The 21,247-nt window shown below is 42.7% G+C and overlaps 1 protein-coding gene across 1 annotated transcript; it reads left to right on the forward strand.

Annotated features, from left to right (window-relative positions):
* Nucleotides 1–1,586: 1,586 nt before the first annotated feature.
* On the forward strand, nt 1,587–20,453 carry klf13 (Kruppel like factor 13). Its single transcript, XM_084059926.1, has 2 exons — nt 1,587–2,557; nt 13,721–20,453. The coding sequence occupies exons 1-2, from the start codon at nt 2,113–2,115 to the stop codon at nt 14,038–14,040; spliced, it is 765 nt and encodes a 254-aa protein (XP_083916052.1). The 5' UTR covers nt 1,587–2,112; the 3' UTR covers nt 14,041–20,453.
* Nucleotides 20,454–21,247: the final 794 nt, after the last annotated feature.

Below are 21,247 nucleotides of genomic sequence, written 5' to 3' on the forward strand. Positions count from 1 at the left end.
TAGGTGTCAATTGGTAAAATCCAAATGTGAAACAAAAATAAAATAAAACATGAGGCACTAGCCTAGACTAGGTTTAACTTTATTGTCAACAATACCAATTACAAGGAAAAGGCATGTGAAATTCATTGTGCGCTAAAAAACAACAACACAGCGCTACAGTCTCAAGAAGAAAGATGTTAAAGACACAGTGTCAAATGTAATCTGTGTTAAACTAAGCTGCTAAACAATCTATATAAAAGATCTAAACTACTTGTGCAAATTAGCTCATGTGCAAACTGCATTGTCATTGGTCCCAATACATTAGCCACAGAAATGTGGCCATATAGTCCGGGCAAGAAAGAGATGAGGCTCGCAACTCACTTTTGTGCTCCAGGGTTTATTCAAACCATATAGTCCGGGCCATGTAATGTTCAGTGTGTGTTCATAAGTCTGATGGCGGCCAGGAAGAAAGTGCTCCATAGTCTTTTTGTGCGGTTAGAAAGGCTGAGATACCGCTTGCCTGGCCGCGGCCGCAACCCTGGCCTGAACAGGCTGTGGCTGGGATGGACGTCCCCAACAATCCGTTGAGCCATGGCCACGCACCACCTCTCGTATATTTCCTGGACGGAGGGAAGCTTACCTCCAACTATGCGCTGGGCTGTCCGCATCACTTTCTGTAGTGCCTTCTGTTGAAGAACAGTGCAGCTCCCATACCATAGTACAGTACACTGGAAGATAGCGGAAGAAAATAGAGGGATTAGTTAACAGGTTAAGGAAAGACTTTTGATCATTTGGAGGTAACCAAACCCCTTCTGGCTTACATGCGTTACTAGTCAGACACAGCAACACTGAGGATTCGTTTTATATTCTCTCTAGGCAGTGGCGTGTCCAGGGGGACGGGGTGGCCTAAGATGGCATGTGCCACCCCTGGAATCTGACTGGCCACATTATCTTAAACTATGATTGGCCATCTGTCAGATGGCATTTAATTGTCTATTTGTCTATAAATTCAACTTTAAACAGGAATTAAAGACACTGTAATGTGAAATTAAAGTCGATATGAGCAATGGACACAAACATGTTAAGTGTGTGTGTGTGTGTGTGTGTGTGTGTGTGTGTGTGTGTGTGTGTGTGCGTGTGCGTGTGCGTGTGCGTGTGCGTGTGCGTGTGCGAGTGCGAGTGCGATGCTCAATACTCCTGGCTTATGCATATAAGTCAGTACCCCACTTGGGCCACCCACCCCAGTCAAAAGATTCGGGATAAGCCACTGTCTCTAGGGGGCGTACTCTCCTACAATGACATTCATATAGAAAAATCAGTCTGTCAGTCAGTCAGTTGATGATTGGTTAATGAATGAAATAATGAATACAATATTGAAATTAAAATTTGACAAAATATGTACACACGCAAGTGAAACCATTCTATGGAATTATTTATAATATAGCTTACTTATTATAGCCAATAATATAGCTCAATATTGACAACAATCCAAGAGTGTGTACACAGGTATTGTCCACACGCATTTTGCAATCATATTTAAATGTTATATAATAAATGATATAAAATTGAGGAAAATTAAGACGAAAATTAGTAGTCTGTCTCCTCCCCACAATATTCATCATTAAAATTTCACCTTGGCAACCTGTGGTGAAACAACTTTCAAGTGACTGAAGTTTCTGGTGCATTTGGGGACAAACAGTATCCAATGAATGGGGCGGCCGCTCTGACGATGCTGCCAAGCAGCTACCGGTCGGCACGCCCCCAGCATGGATACAATCAGCAGCATTAACAGGCGCTCACGAGAGAACCGTCACTCTATTGGAGAGTGCGTGTGTATTGAAGCCGCGATGGGAGTTATGACATCTAAGTTTTTAGGCTTATTACTACCAGCATCGTTGCACTAAACAAAGAACATTGCTTTTGCGTTGTCTACATTTTTTTTAGACGTTTCTCTGTCTTGTAGGATGTTGATTACATTGGAAAGCTGGGTAAGATCATAAAAAGTCAGTTCTCTGATGAGAGCGACCACCTCAACACCATCATACAAAGGGAACCACGGAACAAGTACTTTTTTTTACAAGCTTTCTGTTTTTGAATGTCATAAAGAAGCAGGGCTGTTGTTTCAAATACAAAATGGATCACTTTGCAGCAGAGTGCCTTGTTTCAATGTCCAGCCGTGCAATTGTTCACGGTCCTAAAGGGAATAATAGGGAGATTAAACCAGAAATTGCGTCTGCTCCAAAGAACGGAGAGGAAATTAAAGAACCTTTGGTGAAAGATAATTCTTCTCTTTTTGTGGTGGCAAGAATTCTGGCGGATTTTAACCAGCAGACTCCCAACAATGTTGCCGATCAGGCAAAAATAAAGGAGGAGAGCTTTATGCCGAACATCACAGATGATGGAAACTCTGCCACACCTACCACCGTCTCCGATCCTGCACTCAAACAAAGAGGCAAAAGATTGAGAGGTCGAATTGAACAAGAATCACCTCAGAAAAAGCACAAATGCCACTATTCAGGTTGTGAAAAAGTTTATGGCAAATCATCCCACCTCAAAGCCCACCTAAGGACACATACAGGTCAGTCTCACTGGATGTTAATATGTGATGCTGTATATAGATCTCGAATTAGTTTAATAATAGCCTGCACAAGAGTTGATACAAAATGATTTAAAGTAAGAATCCCACGATTAGGCTACCATTACAAGTGGGGGTTCTTACAGACACAATATTCGTATAATAGTCCTGGTCGACTACAGTAGCCTGATAACATTGCATATGATTTTTTAATCCACGTATGCATCCGGCCAGTATGGAAATCATCATAGCCTTTAATTGATTTGTGCCTTTTTAAGTTGGATGTAACTTTGCGAAATACCTTTTTAATGTAGTGTGGGGGAGGGAGTCAAACACAGTGCCACTCCCACTCTAGAGTATTGTCGCCGCTCCCCTCAGCAACCCCTACCCCATTGCCTCAAATGCCCTATTCTGTATTCTGCATTAACAGGAAGACCTCGACTGCAGTGCAAATGCACAACAAAACTGCCTTGTTGTTCCGATTTATAGCTTTTCTTTGTTTGGATAATTAACCACTTAAACCCCATATGGGTAATTCGAGTCCCTCAGGGCTCAATGTTAGTATCTTTTCTGTTGTTGTGGGGAAAGCTTTCGCTGAAAATAGCAGATCGACAAGCTCGCGGAAATGTGAGCTGCTGTGAGCTTGTCGATCTGCTATTTTCAGCGAAAGCTTTCCCCACAATACCGATGCTGGGGTTCAAGTGGTTAAAGGACAAAATTCTGGTGAGCGCCATATATAGTACCGGATCACTGTTTATATCAGCAGGTTCGAAATAAAAAATAGGACGATCGAGGCACTAATGCTAGATACATCATGCAGAAAGTTTTCGAACCCATCTGACAAGTTGCACTGCCGTGTCACACTGCAGATAAGGGAGAAATCCAGCATGTCATATTTGACCTTCTTGAAGAACTCTTGAATTCGTCCGATATTACTGTAGCGGTTTCCCCGGGCCATTCCCCAAGATAGTCTACAAAGAGAAAAGAGATGTAATGTTGATCAACCCAAAATTGCAGGTTGATAGCAGTTGTGCAGTAGTCGCCTGTCTGCCCAAAGCTCTTTGTTGTGATGTGCCACACCCCCGCTACATAGACTGCCAGCTGATCTGGCCAGCAACAGACTCTGCTAGCTGAGCCCAGAGTAGACAACTCATCGCTCTGCTCAGTGCTGTAAAGCACATGTACTCAAGGCCTACTGAAGTACAATTTTGAGGTAGCCTGCTTTTACTTTACTGGAGTATTTCCAATTTTCAATACTTTTACCTCTGCTCTACTACATGTCACAGGCAAATATTGTACTTTTTACTCCACTACAATTATTTGTAGTGGAGACATTTTTATTAAAAAAATTGACTTTGTTGATATTGATTATTGTTACAAAACATACATTAACAACTTTAGCTGTATTTAAACTTTGGCTATTTTCAAAGCATGTTTATACATTTGGAAACTTGTGAATTGGGTAATTCTGCAAACTGAGTACTTTAACTTTCAGTACTTTAGTATATTTTAATGCAAAATTTTGAATACCACTCTTTTATATGTAACAGAGTATTTATACATTGTGGTACTGGTACTTTTACTTAGGTACAAATTGTGAGTACTTCTTCCACCACTGGCTCTGCTCTATAACTTTACAGCAGTGATTCTCAACAAATGTAATTTCAAGGACCCTCTGTTTGATATGCTTTAGGATTAGGCCACAGACCCCATTTGATATGATTTTTATTTCTGGGACCCCAATCTGCAGTCTAGGGGTCCAATTTGGTTCCCAATACACTGTGTAAGGGTCCTGTAAGGGCCTGTAAGGCTCCATTTGGTAAGGGTCCATTTGGTAAGGGTCCATTTGGTTCGTATAACTATCAAACATTTAGCAGGGGACACCTTGGAACTCCCACAAGGACCCCTGGGGGTCCCTGAACCCTACATTGAGAACCAGTGCTTTACAGCTCCAATTATTCTTCATAAATGGAACAAAATAATGCCCAATTTTCTGAAACACTGTGTAAACTGTGTCCAACTATCCACATTAAATATGATGTGGTAGCCTATTTATTGTCAAGTCTCACTCCAAAATAGTTTCCCCCTGAGACACCAGACAAAGCTGTATTTGCACCAGCTGTAATATGCAGCTGCACTGAAATGTGTAGATCTGCTGATTGTCAGAAACACAGCTGTATATTATGTTTAAGTATGAGAAATGTACTCTGGGCCATTCACACTGAGCACTGTAACTATAACTATAAAAATATAGTTTTAAAAATCGTTCTAAGTCAAGTGGATGGCAAAGTTCACACCGACTATAAAGAAAATACAATGGTTAACGATATCTTTATAGTTATAGTGCTGAGTGTGAATGGCACTTTGTTAGCTTACGTAATGTATATTCCTATATTCACTCCACTGTACTTTTTTGGTCCTATTTTGTTGCTCACTATAAGCCCTGCCTCCACCTCTTGCCTACAAAGCTTTTCTCACTGCTGAATCCTGCCTTGTGATTGGTGTGTGTGAATAATGACTGTGTTTCTGCTTATATTTGGGTAATGAGAGAATGTGGGTCATCTGAGTTCAGCCGTCTTGGCTCAGCCAACCTGCAGCGTTCCAGTCAGCAGTCAGCGTGCCGCAGCCTCTACTAGCAGAGTCGAGAGCGAATGGATCTGTGTGGATCCTTGCCCAGCTCCAACCAAACACCACTATCTAATTGATGGGGAACACTGTGTAACAGACACAATTTAAACACAGAGCCAGAGAGAGCTAGCTGGTGTCCTCACTTGACTCTGTAACGCCCAAAGCCCCAGTTTTTAAACTACTCTGTATATAATTTTAGTGCAACAGGAACTGGAAATTGAATGCATTTTGGCAATTGTGTGTGTGTAACGTATAAAATTATTCTGACAGAGGAATAGGGTATGCTGTTGTGGATCTCTTATATTCAGGGCAGAAGCTGCTCCATACTATGCTAGGGTTAAAATATATTTTTTTGTCTTGCTTTTATTTTTAGTCTCTTGTTGCACATTGCAGACTTTCTTCTAACTGTGCTAAGCCAGTTCACCACTACTACTACTGTCTAAATACGTTAAACGGAATTGGTGAAACGGAAGGATCTCTTTTCCATTTAACTATAAAATCAGATTACGCATCTTTCATTTTGCTCAGATTATTGTAGTACCATCACAACACCTGGCCACGTTTTGGCCTCAGCATATTGTGTCTACCACATAACACGACACACAGTGTTAAATATTTGATTTTAATGTCAACCCTCATGCTGATAACATTCACAGTTTGTGTGATTGCTCACCTCGTGACGTTCATTGCAAGCCATGCCAGACTAGTTTGGTAATGCAGTTCCATATCCATTAGTTGTACAACCTCCTAATCAGAGTGGTTATTATAGTACACCGACCTAACTATGATTTATCTCATGTCATGATAAAGTACCTGATCAAAGGTTTGTCTATACTCCAAAGATGATTCATCAGGGTACAGTGTGAGAGGGACATAAGGGTGTAGCTAGCAGAGAAGAGGGTGCATGCAGAATATACTGTATATTGCTCATTATACCACATTGATTATGATTACTGGAAATCCACAGCAGTCTAAGATTACCAGACAGCTTTGTCTGATCTCATGAAGTGGAAAACATATACCTATACTGTGGAAAACAGAATTATACATAGCCTAATGTTAAGGTTAATAGCACAGTGCAACAGGCTTTAAAATTCTGGTTGATTCTCAAGCCTAATTTATGCTTTGTCGCACGGAAGTATCACTCACCGAAGATAACTGATTTCCAAGCCGCATTGTTTTTCTAGACTGAAAATCAGTTATTTTCAGCGAGTATAAATTAGGCGTAACTGAGCTTTAGCTATACTATAGCATCAGTGAATTTGTCTTTGCTTAACCATTGTCAGCAGAGGAATAACTATTTCTAACGAGGGCAGACCAGTTTCGCGGTGTAGAGGGATCTCTGTGAAGCCTCATTACTGTGCTCTGGTCATGTCATGCAAACTGCCATCTCCAGCAGAGAGATGGCCCCTGACGAGCTCATTACAAGTCATGTCTTCTTGATAAAGAACAACTCGAGCGTCCTTGCTCCCCACAGCTGGGCCTCACAAAAGGCCATCTTAGCAAAAGTACAAGGGCATGACAAAACCCTGAACCACCAGAGTAGAATGGGGAGGACATATCCTTCAAAGACAAAGAGACTAATGACATATTTTACAGTTGGTTTGACTTTTTGTGTGGGTCCATTCTTTTGTGTTCTATTGGGGGGTACCTCTGGTATTGTAGGGATGGCATTGTGGAACAGTCATCCAGTATAGAGGCCCCTAGCTGTCCTCAAAAGTAAGCAGCCCCACCTGGTAGCTCTTTCACAGTTGCACTGCTATTTAGACTCAATTATACACACGCTTTCCTTCTATTTTTAGTTAAACAACTGCACGTATGGTTGAGTAACATTTTTCTTTTGCCATTAAATCATCCTGAATTCCACATGGAAAATGAAGCCTGTATATGTGTAGTTATGCATACTGTATATTTGCCAGTAGCTTTATTTTTGGTACGCAGTAAAATCCGGATCTTACTGTGTACAGTATGTCCTGCTACACTGCATACTGTGTTCCTGTTTGGTTATTGGTGGTGATGAGGTAGGAGGGTGGAGGATGGGGTTTTTCCCGCTCTTCCACCAGTCTGACCTTGGATCAGTGATGGGTAACAGTTCCACTGGGGCACAAGAGGTCAGTCTGTCTACCCGCCACACGGCAGGATTTCCACCCTCCCTCCCTCCCCTCCCAGCAAAGCCACGTTTCCACCAGACCTTGTATGAAATGACCGTTTGACATCCACGAGCAGTTAAATAGACCGTTTCGTAATTCTGGTGATGAGAGAGTTAAAATACTGGGGTGCATCCATCAGTGGACATGTTCCAGTGTTTTATCCCCCGGGATCATGATGATCTGTCATCATTAGATTACGTTTTCCTCAAAAGGGGACATTGTGAATTAAATCTTGTTGGTCCATGAGGCTCACATGTCACTTCACATCGTTTGTGTCCAATGGAAACAAGGTATTAGCTAAATCTACTTGATCCCTGGGATGTAAATAAAACCAAAGTGAAGCTACCATCTTGCCTGCTCTAATCCTCTGGGCTGGGGTCAGTGCTACTGCTGCTTTTTTCTCTGTAGTCCTAGACATACGTGTAATGTCTTCTCCATATCCCAGAAGTGTAGTGGTGTATGTATGGTATATGCACTGTGTGTGTATATTATTCGAACGTGCAAAGGTGTCACGTGAAGAGACAATTCTGGGCTGATGATCTCAGCATACAGCCACATACAGTTTTGTGCTGAAGCTGTGTACAAGTAACCAAACGTGGTAGACATTCAACATTTTGCAAGGCCCCTCACACAGGCTGTGGGCTTGCTGTGCTGTTTTCAATGGCCCACAGAGCTCATGTATTCTTTAGTTAGCTTTGGAGCAGTTCTATAAAAGCCACTTTTGTGTGTGTTTTCACCCAGCCCCTCCCTCTGTTCTCTAGCCTGCTCTAATGCAAATCAAAATAGGGGTTGAAGCTCGTTGTGTTCCTGGCCGAAGCCTATGTCAAGTCAGGGTGTCGATTTCCATGGGCAGGAAGAGAGGGATATAGGACTGGTGGAAAGCTGCATTTTTCCCCACTGTAGAAAAAAACAGCCAACGGCATCTCTCACGCAACGGTCGCGATCCACAATACAAAGCGTGCCAGAGAGCGTACAGTACGGCGTGCTGTGTGGGGGTGGGGCAAGAGGCCGAGATGTTTACACTGTCAATGCTTTCCATTGATGTAGGTCATTTATTCAGCTGCATCTGCAGCCAATCTGATTAGCGTGTGAAGGGCTGTGACCTCCACAGGAGAGAACACCCCTGTCAGCCCTGCACCAACAAGAACCCCATTTGAGAGTTGGACTAAAATGAGTGTCCATGGCTTGAATAAATCAGCCAATGGCAGATCTCGGTCACGTATGCACCAGGGTTAGGGTGCGGTCGTCAGAGGGACGTGGGGAGTAGGATTTGGTGGAGCATATGGGACGAAGCTTTAGGTGGGGGAGGGGCCCGTAACAGTTTCTTGCCGAGATATGAAAATATATCCATCACACTCTCCTTTTGGAGCATCAGATAAGATGTTGTATAGTGGGCTGCATGAAGGTTGTGGCCTGTATCTCCTCTCATGGTGAGGCCTTTCAGGACTTGGTAGGGCCGTGGCTCTTTGTCTGATACCTATCTCCTGTGAGCTATAGCGTCAAGACTCCATCAACTGAATGAGCTGGCAGTGTGCTGTGTGATTGAGAGTCATGGATGATAGGATGTCCCTTCTCCCACCTGCGTGTGCCAGTGTTCCTGCAGGCATGCTGTAAACACCCAGTAATGGCTGCAGCTGTCTCCATGTCCTTAGCTAACCAGGGTTAAAAAGATTAGACAACTGCCTGCAACACAACAAGGCTTCAGGTCATTTTACCTTGCACTCAAGGCTGAGAGAGATGGCCCACTTAAACTAATTGACGAAATACTGATGAGCTGGTCAGTGCAGTCTCGCCCCCAAAGAGTTAAAAGAGATGAAGTAATGTATGGCTGAGTGTCTGCAGGAATCAGACTGTCGCCCCCGACCCCACGTGTACGTCTCTGGGTGAATGTCAATAGCCTTTTGCAGTGTAGACCAGGGGGAGTGAGTTACGGTCAGCATACACAGCCCATCTGATTGTAATGCATTACGGGAGTGCCTCTCCTGCTGCGTGCAAGGCTGCTGCTATTGTTCACAACCTGACGGCCATAGGCCCACAAGGGGAGACAGGCTATTCAATGGCAAGTATGGTCCTCTCAATAACGACAAAAGATGATAATAGATCAGATTCTCTATGTTTTTTATGGTCATAACAAGCCCAAGCTAGTCCTCATCAGCAGCACCTGACCCACCCACGGCTTCTTTGTTAGTTGTGCAGAGATGACTTATTCAAAACAAATTTGAATCAAAACTCTGAATGGGAGCTTGTAAAAAGCCTGTTTTGGTGGAGTGACTTCACTCCTGTAAAACGACGCGACTCCCACAGAGTAAATTCTTCATAGATGAACATCCACACAAACAACTCTCATCGTTGATATGTATTTGAAAACAAGCCGACCCCCCCCCCCCCCCCCAGACCACACATTCATTCAAGCCTTTGTTGTTATTTTTGCTCAAGCGGGGGCTGTGTTTGGTCCATGTTAAAGCTCTCTGCAATGATAAAAGACAAACTGCAAACCTTAATATGTATTTATTCTTTGCCACACACGTGTTTGTGTTTATGTCCCTGTGGCATGCAATAACGTGTGTGAAGGGAGAGGCTAGATGGAGGCGGAGAAGGGTGGGAACTTAACCCTGTCCTGGCTATCCCAAATCCAGTTTCTGTCTGCCAGTAGTGATGTCATGGAGGAAAGCCTGCACAAGTGGTCATGTTGAAGAGTTTTGGTCTTACCCAGAGTGAAGCCTCATGCTTTGGTTGTCTGGTGGCAGGGCGGACGGGCTGGCTCCTGCCTGGCTTTAAGCCACAGTTGGTCGTAAACATGCAAGTAAATTACAGGCTTCTGATGAGCCCTGCCACTGCAGTTAGCAGTGTGCCTCCTCTGCTCTTGTGTGAGAGTTTGCCCAACGGCTGAGGAAGCGTCTGGAATGTTATCTCCTCTGGTTTGAAGTACTGGTAGCTTGTTGAAGCAGGTGACATGGAGTCAGAGCCCACTGGTGCTCACGTCAAACAGTGATTTCATCTCGTGTCTGCACACAGTGTCCCGTACGCTCCAGAGATCTACCCAGATTCCATTATTCTTAAACATTTCTGCGGAAGCCCAGGGAGTTCAGGTGGGACGTGTGTGTGTGTGTGTGTGTGTGTGTGTGTGTGTGTGTGTGAGGAAGATGGACAAAGAGGCTCTGAATTGAGCAGTTTATTTACTGACCTAGTGGCCCCAAAGGGAACAGTTGTATAACAGGAGTATCTGTGACATAATCGTATTGCCTCGGAGGGGAGATGCTAGCGTTTAGCAGAGGTACAGTTTGTGTGCATGATGTAACTTGCACTATGGGTAACTGGGTCACTGTGTTCGTTAGAGAAAAGCTTCCCTAATTATACCAACCATCTCTCTCTTGCACACTCTCCCCCCCCCCCTATCTCTCTCTCTCTCATATTCACTCATTCACTCATTCTGAGAAAGACAGACCACACGCTGTTGATGTGGAATTCAGCCAGGGCTGCCCCAGCCAATGGCGGGCCCTGCTGTTACAGTCGTTACGGTGCCACCGCACGCCGGGATCACTACGTAACTGGACGGGAAGGAGAAAGAGGCGTGTGGGAGTGGCTGACTCAGTTTTCTCCTTTTTTCATAGACATGCTGATTGCCATGTATTTTTTGTATGCGAGTGTGACAATCTCCCAGTACTGACGTGTGTGGACCCTATCATCATATCCTCCTCGGGATCAAGATGTTTGTTTCCCAAACCTCCCCGTTGTTGCCATTCATTTTTACCACCCTCCTTGAAAGCCTAAGCCTCATGTTATGAAACCAGCACAAAATAAATTAGGGCGCTCTGTAAGCCTTTCAGGAAGACATGAAAGCAAGAGGTTTCCGTGTTTTAGGCATACTTTTGATCCAGCCATCTTTCCGTTTTTATCCATAAAATGGATAGAATGGGCAGTTAGTTGCTCTGTCATGCCACGTTTCCTTAAGAACCCAAGGGCAGTTCAGCAGGTTGCCAGTGTACACCTGATGGTATCCACTATCACTGCATTACTGTATCAGGGCAGTTAGACTGGATATCTCAGCCTAGCTCTCTGGTGTCTGGTCAAATATTGATGCTGTTGGATCTGTTACACTGGTGGTAGATGAACTTTAAGCTGCCTGCCAGATCATAGCTTCGCTCCTTAGCCTATAATTCAATCTGCAGTGCCAGGTGGCACCTTTACTCTTGTTAAGTCTTGTTGAGCCTTAAGTTTTAAGTTTGTAGAGCGAGAGGAGGGGCCTTAAAGCCAGTGAAGTTTGAGGTTCCCTTTCTACAGGAACAAGCAATAGGCTAATGTTTTTGTATATGCAATGAGGAGGGTTTGATCCAGGAAGTCCAGAGTCAAACAAGCATGACCTCCTCCGTCTTTTATATACATACATCATATCTTTGTGTGGGAAACATGGCTTGAAACTGTGTGTGTGTGTGTGTGTGTGTGTGTGGTGTGTGTGTGTGTGTGTGTGTGTGTGTGTGTGTGTGTGTGTGTGTGTGTGTGTGTGTGTGTGTGTGTGTGTGTGTGTGTGTGTGTGTGTGTGTGTGTGTGTGTTTACTCTGGGAGAAGAACAGGAACAGCACAACACAGTGTGGCTGGGAATTCTTTGCGTGAGATCGGAGGTGTTTTTGCTACTAGTGTAAAAAAAAAAGAATGTGAAGACTGCATCAGATGCATCAACATTTGTCTGTATGCAATGAAGTGAAGTGAATTCAAGTGAAGGGAGACAGCAGAAGTTACAGTGGGCGGGGCAGACTGAGTTTGTCTGGATCCGAGGTGAGGCGTCTGGAACACAAGACTGAACTGTCTAGACTTGTTCTGTCTGTCTGAATGTTTTGTAACCATGCAGTATAGGGGAGAGGCTGGAGCTGATGGCACACACCGAGTTCTTGTTTATGAGGCATGTTGGCATCAGGTAGCATAGAAGGTTTTTGATGCTGAACAGCCCTGTTTCCATTGTGGCCCTGTGGGAAACCACAGAACAAAGATAGCATTTGGTGTACTGCTCCTATGCACTCATTTGTCATGCTGGTTTATAAACAGTCATGCAATTTAGGGTCTCTCTCCCTTTTCATATATCCAATCCTTGGCTTAGTTTTGCACATAATGATCGAGCCTGCTCTCTTTCTGAAGCCCCATAACATTAAAAGAGTTTGCCCTGCCTTGGTATAGAACTGCTAGGTCACGCTGGTAAAATTAGAACGCTGGGTCCTGCTATTGTCAGGCAGAAAATCACTGAAACGGAACTAAAGGGAATACTGCATTAGCTATATTGTCCAGCGCATGCAGAGAGCACTGTATGCAGACTCCATGGTACACGCTGTTGCCACATCAGAATGGAAGAAAACCACACCAAGATATATAGTACCATCTGGCTTTGGGTAGATTTGTGTCAAAGCCCACTTTTATTGCCCTTGGAGGGGGAAGGGTATAATTTACCACGCACAGAGTCACAGATAGTTGTATGGTGGAAAGTGGGCTGGGGAACCATTCTGAACATCATTAGCATATGGAGCTTAGATAATTAAACTGTGCATCTGCCTCTGCAACATGGGTTGCAGATTTCTCCCAATCCATTTGTATCAAACATACTGTAAAAGTATGTGCTGTGAGTAGTGCACATGGTCACCACCACCACCACCTATTTCTTCCATGTCAGTGCATGTACACCAAGTCTTATCACGTGGTATGAAAAGAAAAATAGTGTGTCCATTCTCCAGTTCGACTGGAAACTCTTGTTTGTTTCCAGCAAAGTTCTTCCAGAAGCACAGAGTGAAAAGCAGATGTTCCAGCAGGTCAGCTGTAAAAATGAAGTAGCATTGTTGTTGAAGCTGTAGTTAACCACTTAAGCCCTATACTTTGTCGTACAACGAATAGTGAAAATAACTGATCTACAAGCTTGATGTGTTGTGAGCTTGTAAAACTACGCTACTTTAGAAAATCTTTTGAAAATCTTTGCCTATAATGACATGCCCAACATAGGGTCACCTTGTCTTCACTTTCAGTCAGCAGGTTTGAGGAGCCGCATGAGCTGTCAATACATGTTGGTGGCTTTGATGACACATATTGGGAGAAGGATAGAAAACAGCCCAGTCTCGTTCAGTTAGATTTGCCGTCTCTGTAGGTGTCCTCTAGTAAAATGTAACAGCGTTTATGACTTGTCAACAGTGAATCATCACTCATTGGTGCTTTGGTGAGCAGCTTGTGACAATTTAAGCACAAGTTACAATAAAAAAGTATGCAGAAACATCCCAGCATTTTTTTCATTTTAACACACGTTATTTAAGTAGTCTTGAGACCATAATCTGTGTTAAATGGTATAAACATAAGCTCCTTGTGTTGCTGTTACGTAACATACTGACCGTTGCCTCCTTCTGTCCTTGCACTGCAGGAGAGCGGCCTTTCCCGTGCACCTGGCCCGACTGCAGCAAGAAGTTTGCCCGTTCTGACGAGCTGGCACGCCACTACCGCACGCACACCGGGGAAAAGAAGTTCGGCTGCCCGCTTTGTGACAAGCGCTTCATGCGGAGTGATCACCTGATGAAACATGCCCGCCGCCATTCAGATTTCCAGCCCGGCATGCTGAAGAGGCCTCACAGCGGCAGTGGCAGCGTCATTGCCATGCGCCCCGGATCTCTCAGCGACTACAGCCGGTCTGATGCGTCCAGTCCCACCATCAGTCCGACCCTCAGTCCAGCCAACTCGCCTTAATGAACTGTAACCCGGTTGCATTTTCCGCCTCCGACATTTGTGTTGCAATCGTCAGCAACCCCCCGCCCCGGCCCTTTTCTTTGCTAATCCTGCGCTTGCTGTGGTGTAGCCTACCTTACTGTACATACCTGCTTATTGTAGTGCAATTACTGGTGTGATCTTAAAAATAAGGTAATGCCTTTCCCAAATGGCAATACATTCTGTACCATGTCTGTATTTTTTAAGCTTCTGACCGTGACTAGTTGTCCATTGTGTTTTCTCTGTTGACTAAACAAGGTTTAGAAGAACAACAAACAAACAAAAAACAGACACACTGACAGCTCTTATCGAATCATTTTTCTCTTTTTTTTACGGGTCAGGAGAAGGGGTACACACACCTCAGGATTGAAGACCGTTGCTTATTTTCTTCAGTACCACAGTACATACAGTACTTCAGTACCACAGTACTCACTTTGACTGCACAATACAAGCATCACTTTACTCTGAAATTCAACGGGGGTTGAATTTTATGCCCTGCTCAGGGATGGCCTTGTTAGCTTGAAAGAATGAACATGATGAAGAGAAACATAACATATAGCAGCCTTACACTCAACAAGATTTGCACTCTTTCCTTAGTTTTTTTGTTGGTTTTGTTGTTGTTGGTTATTGCATTCAGTGAAACTAACCCTAGTAATACAGTCATCACAGTTAAACAATATTATATCCTTCCTGGTGTGACAGTAGTTCAGCTAACATTGGGGGTTCAAATGGAATCTAATTGCTTTGTGTTATTTGAATAGCACTCTCCTCACCCCAGTGAACAAAATTCCTGCTCCTCTGTTGCAATGTCTCCCCAGGCCAGTGATCTGCAGCAAACGCTGTGAACATCTTAACTGGGAGGGTAACCGCCTGTATCACTATACTGAGCTGAATAACGTTTTAGATCTAAACTTTTAAATGGATACAGTCAAGTTTTAAAGCAGCTGTTTTGTGCCCCTTTTGGGGTGGTGGTGGTGGGGGGGGGGGGTGTCGTCTAAAAAACGCTACATCATCAGCAAAAGTATTTCACACAATACCTACAAAAAAGGAACCTCAGTCTGTACAATGTTTATTCCCCTCACAAGCACATATAGGAAAACCTACCAAAGACAAGACTGAATGAAAGCCTTTCTATTCACTCTTGTGAGCCAGCCTTCATTGAGCCTTGGGGCTGGCGCTTGGCACTATCGCAGGTAGCGCCAGACGGCCCTGCCCACTTCCCTCCTCCTGGCCGTTGCCTGGTATGGTCTCCCTAAGGGAAACACCTGCATCCCACTAGAATCTATTCACAGCCCACAGAGAGGTGTGGCGACATCCCTTTACTGGGGAGTCCTCCCTGCCCTTCTGGCTCTACCTGTCCCGTCAGACCTTAACTGAAGTTGAGCCTCAACCCTGCCAAACCACAGACCGAGGCTGTTCAGCCAGGGGCAAATGTTGGCCACAGTGTTATAGAAAACACAGGGCTGGGTTGGGCCGGTACTTGGTGGGGAGTCATGAAGTTAACAAAGCAGCTATCTGAGGGAGACAGGAAAGAGAGGGCAGGTCTAGAGGGCCCCTGATAAAGAGACAAGGTTTATCACGGGGTTAGCAGTGCAGAGGAAGGGACGCCCCGTCACAGACACTCCCTCACCCCCTCCCCTCCCTATCCAAGTATGTCCCCGGACAGCAAATTTGTGAGAATTTAATCGAACACTCAGTGTTCATTTAATTTGTGGGTCCATTTGATCCAACCTTTTGGATACCCCTTGGTTTAGAACTGAGAACAAAAGAGGGAGTATATCAGCAGCAGAACTGCCAAAAGCACTATGCTAGTAGTAGTGGTTAATGGCTGACTGATACAGTAACCATCTAACTTCGAGTAGGTGTTCCCATCTGCCACCATAGTCTGTGTCACAATAGACCACCACAATCTGATGTGATGTGCCCAACCTCACCCTAAGCACAAGGAGAAATCCTCCAACGCCACCACTGCTGGAGTCCAGTATCATAATGCCAAGGAATTCACTGTCTCATATTTAAACCAATGACCTGCTCAGAAACGGCTGCTTTTAAACTTCACACTTTGTAACAAGGGCCAGTGTTGGGGGAGGGGGCTTTCAAACTCTTGTAAAAACGTTGGAACCAAAATGAACATATCAGCAAAGTACAGAGCTCGCTTGCCTCACTTCCTCCATGCCTGTGAAGCTCAGATGTCCCGTGAGAAAACTCACTTGTGTTTCTAGACAGACATGCCTCAATAAGTCAGGCCAAAGGCACAGTAAACCTTCCAGGGAAAAGGGCACCACTATCAAAACTGCTGTGGCCCCGACAGTCTGTGTTATGCATACATTTTCTCTTAATGCCTCAGCACTATAGCCAGAGCTAGTTTGATCCATGCAGTTCGGCCCTACATTAGACCCCCCCCCCCCCCCAGACTGTTGCCAAGTCTCAGTGTCACAATTATGTATCGCATGCCCATTCTACCTCCCTGCCTAGTCAACCCTGTCCCTATAATCCTAATGCTTCTTTCTATTTGCATGTTAACAAACTCGTCCTTACTGTGGAGAGGGTTTCTCGGGGTCGAAAAGCAGGTGTCAGTTTATGAATGGCAGGCCTTGTCCCTCATTCTCTCCAGTGGGCATCTGTCTTAAAATGTGAGGAAAGCCACACATAATCAGCAGCTTTCATCACATCCTCCAGAGAGAAACCTGCCCCTATTCAGATAAAACGCAGCAGTTGCCTCAATAGACCACATGTAAAGAAGCCTCTATGTGAGATAAACTCATAACGAGCTTGTCTCTGTTAACTAGTTTCCAGGCTGCAAGATGACACTTTGAATGCCACTGATAAACAGTGCCCAGTGAAAGAATCGCTGAGAGACACAGTCAGACACAGGTATCCCCTTGATTTTTTAGAAAAATGCTCAGAATGCTGCTGAGCAGCGTTTTATGGTTTCTATCCATGAAATCACTGTTGTTTGTTGTTTTAACTCAATTGTTGTAGCTCATCATTTTTTTCATTTTTTTTTACATGCATAAGTCCTAATCTCTTCCCAAGTGGCTCAACTCACAAACATGTTACATTAATAATTTTTGTATTCATAATCTGTGCATTTACCTCAGGGTCACCATCAGCAGGGGAGACATGGGACAGCTTGTGGATTTTTGTTGTTAGCACAGTTGAGCCCGATTTATACTTAAAAATAGCATAAATTGGAAACTATTCTGCGCCAGCCTTCCTGGTGTTCCTCTGTGCATAGTCCTCACTGCTGGTCAGTGTCCAAACACACTGGAAACATGGGAGCTCCTCAGTACAGTGCCCAGCTCCTGCCTATATGTCATTAACCTCTCACAAACCTACCTTCCCCTCATTACAAATGTGGTTTTGTTTTTATTAATGGAATGAATGCCCCCTTAGAAAACCCAAAACCCTTTAGGCTAATTTTTGACAACAGTTGAAAATACATACATTTCTGCTGTACCACACAGTGGTTTGATGATGTATAAATTAGCCTTTTAGTGTCAATGGACTTTAATTTATACTACAGTAGAGTAGACCACCCAAAAGGACTCTCATCTGAACCTCAAGAGACTGACCTAAGAACACATAGGCTACAATTGATCCCAGTCAATCCATCCTCACTGCACCATTGGCATGCTGTCCTCCACAGGCCTGATGTCTCCTAACCTTTATTTCTTTCCTGTATATCAAAACTACTTGAATCATTCTCATGAAAGGCCATCGAACACAGTTTCATACATGTCCATTTTTACTGTACTTGCTTTTCTTAACATAATAACCCAGTTGACTTAGACTCTGTGGAATACGGTGTATAGTCTCTTCTTTTGTTTTCTTGTACTGTGATTTGTTTTTTCATTAATTTTTTTCTTCAGGTCATTTCAAGAGTTCTTTTTACATTTTATTTATCAAACTATTATGGTGGACAATTTTATTTCAAGGCACCATTCTTTAACAACATTATTGTAATTTTATTTTATTTTTGTATTTTACCCCCAACAAAGTTTTGCCCTTCTAATCTGCAACACTGAATGCTCTGTGGATGTAAGATTACAGGTGGGACAGTCACTCACTGATTCTTTAAGTTAGATAGTTGAGCCAGGATTGATGGTAAAAAGGGAAACCTTCTGACCTCTACATGGATCACTTTCATCGTGTGTACCAAATTTGATTTAATGTTTAGCTTATTTTAATTTGTTTTCCATAAGGATAGAGACCACAACATTGTGAGTTAGTAATGTAGTCATGAGTTGTTCCTATCTGTCTCACTTGAAATGTTTGGCATAATATAGTTTCATATTCATACCTGCAAAAAAAAGCATTTGATCTACCTTTAGTTCTTCTGAAATGTCCCATCAAATGACTGAATGTTTGTTGGTGTGGTTTATTTTTCAATTGTTTATTGTTTCCTTTTACTTTTTTATATCATCATCACATATTGTAAGAGACCTGCCGAACGTTTTACATCAAAAAAGTAATCTTTTCAGAATTTTGTATATATTTTTTGTCATTTAAAAAATGATAAAGATTAAGATTAAATGATTAAGATTTAAATGATTATTTCCCTACTGATGTCCATGTCTTTGCTTTGGTCCAAGGGCCAGGAAACATTTCCTGTGAAGTGATGGACATAATCTGTTGACAACTTTTACTTTACTTTTCTTTTCTTTTCTAACCTATATTTAATCAGGTATACCATTTGAGATTAAGAATCTATTTTTCAGTACTGACCTGGCTGAGAAAGCAGCCATAAAACAAATGAGAAAATGGTAATGCAAGGTTTCAGCAGGACACAAACAGTATACGACACTGACATTTCATGGAATTACATAAAAGTAATTAACCTGAAAATGTTCTGGTATTTTGGGAGGGCTATAAAGAATGATCATTCATGTTCAAAAATACTTATTATTAATTATTAATTACATAATTCATTGATCAGACCATCATCTCAGCTTCCTGGTTGATTTATGATGCATTGCAGTGATTGATCACAATGTACATGCATGATAGATGCATCTGTGTGCCAAAAGCATAGTGGTAATTTGAAAAAACTCTGAGGACATAAAATAGTTACTAAAAACATTTAACAAAGTTGTACAGTTTTGTAAGTGTGAATTTTCTTCTTTTTTTGTACAGGATTGAATGAAACAATAATTTGCGTATTAGATATGCAAGCATTTTAAGTTAAGGTATTTCTATTCTGCTTTATCTAAACATTATTTTGATTATCTAGCTTTGTTTTCATTTGTTATTTGTTATTTAATTGTTGTTTTTTGCTGTACAATACACACACAATGTATAATGGCTTATTCAATTTTGTGACATAATCTTATAACGAAAGCCCAACCATTCCAAAGGATTGATAATTGCATTTGCTAAAAATCTGCTGCTTACATCAAACCAATGTATCACTGCATTTCTGTAGCCTATGAATAGTACACTGTCTTAACTGTGAGGTTTTCCACATAGTGAGTTGTACATAAGGTACGTTTCTCATTGTCAACTATCCGCCAGGCTGAATCTCCTTTGTAGTCTACTGGCTCTTCGGTAGACTACACCCATTCAAATGAACAACATAATATAATAGCTAAAACAAGATAGTGAGCAAGATGTCTTCCCTTACTATAAAGGCCCAAGGCTTTTAAGATGGTCATAGTTGCTTACAAGACAGCCATGATAGGATAGAGTGGTGTAAAAGCAGCGAGGGGGACTGGAGTGCATACTAGTCTGTACCTCACCTGACACTCTACAGTTTGAAGTTGTTACCAAAGGTTCAGAAGAGATAAATGAATGTTCGTGCACTGGGTAAAAATACAGTAACTTTGAGCTCAGTGCAGGTCTGACTTCTAGGATCAATTAGGCCTATAATTTATACGACTTTGTGCAACTGTCTCTCACAGGAAACAACAGATTTTCAGTGAGTGCCACAGTACAACGATGTATAAATTAGGCTTACGGTTGTGTTGCTCAGTGGCTGTTATTGATGTGTGGACCTTTTTTTTGTTTTTACTGAAGAAGAAACTTGTTTGATACATTTTAGGCATTTACTGATATGAACAAACCTTGAGAAGAAAAAAAGAAAACAATGAACACAAAATAGAATTATCCGTATCAGTTCGTCCTTGTTTTTTAGTTTGTTCTTTTCTCAACCAACCAAAATCACTACGCTGAAGTATTACAGTTGTACAGGTTCTTCTACACACATTCATATGTGCTGGTCTATAGTTGCTCTGCTGTACCTTTTTATGGCATTATTTTTTACATGTTAGACGATATATTGTGACCATGTCCTATGCAAATATGAAAAATAACAGAATTGTTGAATAATGTATGTTGTCATAACTTGTATGCATGAAATAGTGAAGTTTACATTTGGAAATAAATTCATAAAATAAGCAACCCCACAAGTGTTTATTTTCTGTTAAGTTGACCTCCCCTTTCCCCCAACGCAACACATTGTGAACTTTGAGATTGGCTATTTTTGGCATCATGAACACAGCGTGCAATTGCCATGAAACTTTGCATACACATTCCCACTAGGCCAAGGAAGAAATGCGACACTACATTTTTAAAATCAGCCTCATGGTGGTGCTATGACAGGCTGATTTGTGTTTTACCTATAACTGGACCAATTGGTATGAAACTTTTCACGCACACTCTCTAGAGGCCAAGTAAAAACCTCTGCCCTGCATTTTTCACAGCCATCAGGAGGCCGATTTTTGCTAAACATTTTTTTTATATTACTCCTACAGATTCGTGTCAAGACGGATCAGTCCGATTTTTGATTTGATCTTGACTCGAGAATTCCGAACATTGCTGGTCCACAATAACCTGCCTGATTGTGTTGCATATAAAATTTTGAAAACATCTCGATTTCCAAATATGGGAGGGGCCTGATGTGACAGGCCTGTGATAGGGCCTGACATGACGTAACAGGGCCGGACAGGCCAAGTGTCATGGTCAGTATCATGTCAGTATCATGTCAGTATCATGTTAGTATCACCATGGTAACATGAAAACATGTTACCATGAAGGCCCTGTGACAGGGCTCACAGGTCACATCTACCTGCCACTACGTCTCATCGTAACAAGTTGTTGGCTTAAAGATGTGTTCTTTCGGCAAGCAACACTGTCGTACGACGGAAAATAAATTAGGCTTCAGTAAGCCTTTCCAGACATGCTTCCAACT

This window comes from Gymnoscopelus microlampas, assembly GCF_963454915.1.
Source record: "Gymnoscopelus microlampas genome assembly, chromosome: 6".
Classification (NCBI taxonomy): Eukaryota; Metazoa; Chordata; class Actinopteri; order Myctophiformes; family Myctophidae; genus Gymnoscopelus; species Gymnoscopelus microlampas.

Bases quoted from the DNA above. Each gene is read 5' to 3' on its own strand.
- klf13 (XM_084059926.1), top strand. From the start codon at position 2,113: ATGGATCACTTTGCAGCAGAGTGCCTTGTTTCAATGTCCAGCCGTGCA. The intron at 2,558-13,720 runs GTCAGTCTCACT...CTTGCACTGCAG, and splicing joins CCACCTAAGGACACATACAG to GAGAGCGGCCTTTCCCGTGC.